Here is a 7,500-nt window from a genome sequence, read left to right as displayed (position 1 = left end):
ACCTGCTTTTGTTAAGACGTCAAGGTCTTCAACTCTCCCAGCGAATGTAACAGTAGATCCACCGTTATCACTTGAACGTCCCGTTCCCCCCAACAGTCCTGTAACATCAAGCCCTTTCTTGAAAAGAGACGCATTACTCTCCAGGCAAAGTTTCCACAAGTCAGATGATTTTAAGACAAAGAATTTTCGTCAGGATGCTACAGATAGCTCAGCTTTTGTGAAACCCTATAAAGCAGCAGCTGTAGATACCACTATGGGCACTTCACAAAGTACAGGCCGCGGAGATAATTGGGCAGGGGACCGGGGTGGTCCTTTCAGGACTTACACATTGCCAAGAAGTGGCGGACATCGCAGCGTCAGTTTAAGTGGTGCAGGGGCCATTAATTACCGCACCTCTGCTGCTCACCCAGACGATTTAGATGTCAACTGTGAACTTTTGCGCGTGAACCCTCGATTCTCCCGCTCCCATTCCTTAGATGAAGGTGCTGGTCTGAGTTCTTGGGCGCTTCACCATTTGTCCGTTATTGATACTCTTCATGGAAAAGTCACCACTCCAGCAAATTCCAGTACCAGAACTAGTCAAGGCACCTTATGCCCCATTGTACCGCCCAGGCCATCTGAACCTCTAAGGATACCTGCGCCACCTCCAAGCACTCCAAAATCCGGCACACCTGCTTATCTCAATGAAGGACACTATGGAAAAATCCGGAAAACTGGATTTGCTGAAAAGCATAATGAAAGATGGCGACCTATGATAGTGAACTCATGCCAAGAGGATACATTACTCAATGGTTCACCTGTGGTACGTTTCAAATCTAATGGTTCTCCTGTAACCCGTTTTAAGTCTAACGGTAATTGTAGGTTGAGTGATGATAATTTGGTAAAAACACCACAAAATAACAATTCGTCACCAGTGCTGCCATCTTCAGGAGGTATAAAGCCACAACAAACAAGCAATGGATCATCTGCCCTTTCACCATCTGATCTTCAGAAAGGTACCAATGAGCCATGGGTTTGGGCCGACCAAGAAGACGTGTCTGGTTTAACTGATCGTCACTGTGATCCTAATGAGTGTTCACATTGCCAGGCAAAGAATTTGAAGTCAACCGATGAAGATTCTCAAGATACAGCAGTTGGCAGACAAGATGATTTGCCATATTTAGCAACGCGCAATGAAAAACCTTGTGAGGGTACAAGCCACCATCCAAAGGGGGATGTTAGTGTAGAAGAGAATGTTGTTCATGTATCTGTAAGTCCACCAGACCCATCAAACATCCAAAGTAATGAGGATGATTTTGAAACCACTCTTAAAGAGTCATTTGATGGATCAAATGAGATAAGATCAGTTCGTAAAAGTGAACCAGTGCTGATAGGTGGCGGTTTGTCATCAACTCCCATTGATGGCCGAAGGCACACACTGCCTGCACCTAGACTTTTTGGGAGTTTGTCTCTCCTTTCAGCTCCTGTACCAACATTTGATACATCATCATGGGAGACTCTACCTCCTGCAGATGAATTAGACTTTGAACTGGAGGAAAAGCCAATAGCAAGCAGCACCAGGACACGAGACCCATCCCCTGGGTCGTTGAGTGCCGGTTCATCGAGATCCTTAAATTCCTCATTGTCTTCGCTGTCACACCTGAGTATTCATCCAGATCACTCAGAATGTGACTCATGGCCGTCTTCACCTGTTGCAGATCAAGCTTTAACACCAGATGTATTTTTAGATCCCTGTGCAGTTCAGTCCCCCAAAGATGTGACAGTGAGCAAATACAGTGATGACGATAAGTCCAATGTTAGAGATCTTATAGAGGTAAAATCTGTAACGATTGGTAAAGAAAGAGCATCTGCAGTACATGACAAAAAGCCAAAGGAACATGTTCGGAAAAATGAGCAGTCGAAGCCCATCACTGGAATGCTACACCTTACTCCTGTTGACACACCAGGAGGCGGTCCTATTATATTTTCAGTGTCCATTCCCGAAGAACCAGCAAAGGCTAGTGAACAGCAGTTGTCATTCACAGACGTGAACAGCAATACAAATTCACGTGACATAATTAACAGTGAGAAACAGAGCACACAAAATGGATTTAAACAAAATAGTTGTGCGCCTTACTCTGAAAGTTTGTGTAGTCATTCAAATGAGGTATCTGTTGAAGGCAGTTCTTGTGAAAAGCCAGGCAAGGTTAGTTGCTCTTCTCAGAATCTGTCAGTTGAGAATGACCATCAGGGGAAAGAAAAACGACCTCCAAATTCTGCTGATGCTCGTAAGCCACCTCAGCGTCAAAGGAGTATTTCTCTGACTGAGCCCCCCAGTACATTGGCCTTCAGTCAGAACAAGAGACTTGTCACAAAGTCTACTCAGTCGGTAGGTATTGTAGTGTTATATTTTCTTCACTTTCATATACATATACATACTTGAACACACACACACACACACACACACATCTATATATATATATATATATATATATATATATATATATATATATATATATATATATATAATATATATAAATGTATGTATGTTTGTATTTATGTCATGCGTTTTTATGCAATGTAAATTGAACACCCCTATTTTTAGGTTGAGTGAACCTATTCAGTGCCATTTAAGTCAGAGAGGCCATGTTGATGCATTCCAATTTAATACATTCTTGAAATTGCATACATAGTGGAGCAAATAACTGAAAATTATAGTCACTATTAACTTTTTTATTTTTTTTTTAGTCGTTCAAATGTGATGTTAGTCGTACTTGTGTCAATTGGGTTGAAAATGTCACTTCGTCCCCATTTAACTAACCCTTTTATTACTGTGGAATTTTGGCTTTAGCATTCTTTGTTGCTGCTTGCGTTAGTAGGATTTGCATTCCATTATATTATATTTGTGTCAACAGAGTTAACGAGAAGGGACTTGACAGCATCCCAAAACCAATACTATGAAAGGTCGTGTACACAATGGCATTCCCATTAAATATACAGAGCTAATCGAAATTATCCATTCATGAAATAGGGTCCAAGGTAATGTTGATGGAGTCTTTTTCAGTAAATTTGCAGTACGTTGTGGAGTGCTACAAGGGAATGTTATTTTCCATTGATGTTTGCTCTTATCATGGAATTTTTTAGTGAAAAAATCAGTTAGAGAAGGAAGAAAAGTTTTAGGATGGTGTAACGATAGAAACTTGACAGACTTAGAATATGCAGATGATGCTGTTGCGGACTGCAGACAATAAATGGTTTGCAAAGCTTGCTTAATAGCATGCATCAGATATGAGATGAGAATGAAAATAAATCGAAGAAAAATAGAAATAATGAGTATGCGCAGAGGGGTGAAGTAACTTTATACGGAGAAAGTATTAATGTGGGCGAGTCTTTCAAATTTTTGCGAGCCATGGTACCCACTAGTTTCTCTAGGGCTGGAATTTAGTGAAAGTCTAAAAAAAAGCAAATCAAGCAATGGGCAGGCTGAATAAGATTCGCAAATCAGAAAGAATGGAATTGAAAAAGAAAGGATTGTGCGTAAGCCATTAGTAAATGGCTAATGCTATTCGTACTGAAAATTTCAGTCGATGATATTTTTGTATTTGATTTTGAAAGGACTTGTTTTAGAGCTATTTTCAGGACCCATTTTGAGGTTGTTATGTCTTAAGCTGAAATATTTGGGGATTTACTTTTGCGTTTCTCTATGTTTCCGTTAAAAAAACCTGTAAGTTTCTTTGTGTTAAAAATAGTATTCTACAGTGTATATTTTAGCAGATATGTTATTATTATATATTTCATATATATATATTTATATATATATATATATATATATATATATATATATATATATATATATATATATACATATACATACATACATACATACATATACTGTACATATACATAATGTTAGTTATTTATTTATTTTGGATTTTGAAAGGTCAAAGAATCCTGGCATTCACTTCCCTTTTTTTTCTCATATTTTCGAGACAAGCTGTTCATTGCATACATTAGGCTCAGGACTGTTGAGTATGCAGATAAGGAGCCGACTGCTTATCCCCTTTGTTAACATTTCTTGCACATGATGGCCGTTAAGCCAGTCACTTTTGTTGCTTGCATTTGCATGTTAACGCTTTTGGTTGTTAAGAGGTCTTGTGCAATCTGATATGTCGTTTAGTGCTTGCTCTTTTCAGCTTTAACTGGTAAATATCGTTTCGAGTTCATACGCAGAACGCAGACGCACTCTCTCTCTCTCTCTCTCTCTCTCTCTCTCTCTCTCTCTCTCTCTCTCTCTCTCTCTCTCTCTCTCTCTCTCTCATACTCCTTATCTGCCCTTTCCTTGTCGGTGAAACTCATCATGGAAACTTTTCTCAAAGAATTCTCTCTCTCTCTCTCTCTCTCTCTCTCTCTCTCTCTCTCTCTCTCTCTCTCTCTCTCTCTCTCTCTCTCTCTCCCCCTTTCATTGCCATGAGAATCTTATCACAGACACATTTCTCTCTCTCTCTCTCTCTCTCTCTCTCTCTCTCTCTCTCTCTCTCTCATTGCCATTGAATCTTATCACAGAAACTCTCTCTCTCTCTCTCTCTCTCTCTCTCTCTCTCTCTCTCTCTCTCTCTCTCTCGTTATAGGCTCTGTTTGGTTGAATCCTCTTCTTGCAAAACTAAGAGAGACAAAGCTCTGGCATATGGCGAATGACTGGACTCTTGTTTTTCTCTCTTGATCCTGTTGCAAATCCCTTTGTGCATTTGGTTGGACGTGTTGGGAAATCGCAAGTCCTTGTAGGTCATTGACTCGACTTGTTGCTAGTTGCAAATCGACTGCTTCCTCTCAGTAGAGCTATCTCTCGATAGAGCTATCTTTCGACTAGATCATTTGCTATCAGAAGCATGCTGGGGGCGTTCGTGATTTTTGCTTTTTTCTTTCTTTTTGTTTTTAAATTCTTTTTCAGTTTACGTAAGCGTTTTGCTTACTGCTGTTTCTGGTGCTTTGAATGTGGTGGTGTGACTGTTATATATATGGAAAATATTTCTCTGTGAAAACGGAGATATGCATTGACAAATATGTCTTTCGTGTGTAGTATATACATATACACATGCATATAAATTTATATATATATATATATATATATATATATATATATATATATATATATATATATATATATATATATATATGTATGTATATAGACAGACAGACAGGTTTTTATACATTCCTGATTAAAAACACTGCCCTTATTTTTTTCGCAGATTTCGTACTAGTAACCATTCATTTACAGCTAGATTTTTTCATTAAGGCAATTTTATTATAACGTTTAAATCATATCCCACACGAAAACTACTTTTAAGTATATTATGAAACGAAGTGTGATGCAAGTATTGGAGTATGAGCTGGTAAATCATACTTCAAATCGCATTTTCAGGTTGATTTTCTTTCACCAATAGTGTTATCACTTGGGGTTTATTTTAGATATATAATTAATAAGTAAAATATGATCTGAAGACATTATTAAATAGTCCCTGCAAAGGAAGGGTTGCTTTTGAATTTATTATGCTCTTCAAAAGTTTGTTCATCAGTGTGAGAATGTTTTTCTAAGCTTTGCTTGGAACTTAATATTTTTATTATGAGTTAACCTACATTTTACTACTCTTGGAGTGTGCTTTTAAAGCAGGGATGTGCTTTAAACTTCATTCTCCAAGTGCAGTAATTGTTTTAAAATATACAAATTTGGGGTGTAATTTGTTTTATTCTGAGTTATGGAATAAACAATAATTTTTATTTATTTATAGCTGCTGGTTGTGTTGGTTTATTAATTGTGAAAAAATATTGAGATATGTTGTTCATTTGATTTTTTCTTTCACATTATACATTATATATATGCATATAAATATTTTAATACATGAATAATATATTCATATATATGTATATATGTATGTATATATGTATGTATGTAGTAAGTGTGAACGAAGATGTATGTATGTATATATGCACGTGTTTATGTAATGTTTTTTTTTTAAATTGTAACTGAATTATATCATAAGTTACCTTCAACTGAAGTTTTGTATGTTTGTATTTGATGACTAACTTTATTTCCGTTTGTCTTCGCAGCCTGGATCCGGTCCCTTGAGTCACTTCATAAGGGCCGTCGAGTCCCACATCCGAGGGGGAAGTAGCCGCCATACCCAGCAACCCCAGCCCCCCGCCCCCCTCACTTTCTCCGACCCCTGCCAGCACCTGTCGCCCTCCTCCACCCCGACTTCTACGGGCAGCTCCACGGCGCCCACCGTCGTCTTAGACGCCTTCACTCAGACCACGCCCACGCCCACCCCTCAGTCGGCGTCTCGCGCCTCCTCCGTCACCTGGCTGAGCGAATGCGGGTGTGACGACCTGGCGTCCATCGAGCCCTGCGCGTCCTCTCTCGCCCTCAGCATCACCGAGGACGACTACGGCGATGACGACGACGACGAGGACGACGACGAGGAAGACGACTGGTCCGAGGGCGGGTCTCTCTCCTCCTCCTCCTCCCCCCCGCCCACCCCGGCCTCCATGCCTCGGGACGACTCCTCTCTCTCGCTCTCCGAGTCCCTGGACACCCTCGACATCAACGGGGAGTCCGGCATCGGCACCGTGTCCACGCGCCCCTCGGTCAGCCCGCCCTCCCACGCCCACCACACCCTCGACCTCTCCGGCTCCAACCTGTCCTCGGAGGACACGGGTCTGGAGAACAGCTTCGAGAGGCAGATCCGGCGGTACATCCCCAACAGCAGCAGCCGGCCCGCCGCCCGGGAGAGCGACCACGCCCAGCACTACCGGAGGCGGCGGCCGAGGCCCCGCCACCACGAGCAGTGGGTGCGGAGGGAGGACCAGATGACCCAGACCGATCCCCACCCGCCCACGCCCCCGCACGGCGCCGCGGAAGACTCCTCGCCCTCCCGCGAAAGCATCTTGCAGGATTCGAACGAAACCCTCGAACGAAGCAGGGGCGGCTCGGAAGAGCGGATGGTGGTCAGACACACCCACAGCGAACCGCATCTAGACGCCACCCTCACGCCCTTGGGTGGCTCCCTGAGGGGCGTGTGCAGCGAGGCTGCGCTTCCTCCCATTCCAACGTCGCATTCCGCTCGCAGTGCTTTCACGCCCTCGGCGCCCACTCTGCCCACTTTAACGGAGGACAAGCCTCCAATGGCGCCCCTCAATAGCAAGCCACCCCGCCCGCGGCATCTGTCTTTATGTTCCTCGCACCCGCCGCAGCATTCCCCGGGGAAGGCGTGCTCCGCCCCGGTTTTGGAATCCAAGCAGCAGAATGCATACACCCAACACACTCCTGCCACGACTCCTTCCGAGGATTCCTCCGGAGAGGCGCCGGTAAGTCTTCAGTCCTTCGATATCCTATTAGGATCAGTTACGATTATAATTAAAATTTGATTGTTGATCTTCTTTTTCACTAGAATTAACACAACTTGGATTTCTGAAGAGCTTCGTTTAAAATAATTTTTTTGATGAAAGGAATTATCAAATTGATTT

The 7,500-nt window shown here is 42.2% G+C and overlaps 1 protein-coding gene across 5 annotated transcripts in view; it reads left to right on the top strand.

Annotated features, from left to right (window-relative positions):
* LOC136856613 (serine-rich adhesin for platelets-like) overlaps nucleotides 1–7,500 on the top strand; it is an 812,762-nt gene that overhangs the window by 381,942 nt on the left and 423,320 nt on the right. For all 5 annotated transcript variants that reach the window (XM_067134543.1, XM_067134541.1, XM_067134542.1 and 2 more), the window contains 2 exons: nucleotides 1–2,368; nucleotides 6,085–7,341. The exon at nucleotides 1–2,368 is cut by the window's left edge and continues 509 nt beyond it. In XM_067134543.1, the coding sequence (XP_066990644.1) occupies nucleotides 1–2,368; nucleotides 6,085–7,341 (3,625 nt within the window). The remainder of the gene's footprint in view (nucleotides 2,369–6,084; nucleotides 7,342–7,500) is intronic.

The sequence above is a fragment of the Macrobrachium rosenbergii genome, chromosome 36 (assembly GCF_040412425.1).
Source record: "Macrobrachium rosenbergii isolate ZJJX-2024 chromosome 36, ASM4041242v1, whole genome shotgun sequence".
NCBI classification, from domain to species: domain Eukaryota; kingdom Metazoa; phylum Arthropoda; class Malacostraca; order Decapoda; family Palaemonidae; genus Macrobrachium; species Macrobrachium rosenbergii.
The sequence above is the reverse complement of the archived record's forward strand: the minus strand, read 5'-3'. Positions and strand labels throughout refer to the sequence as shown.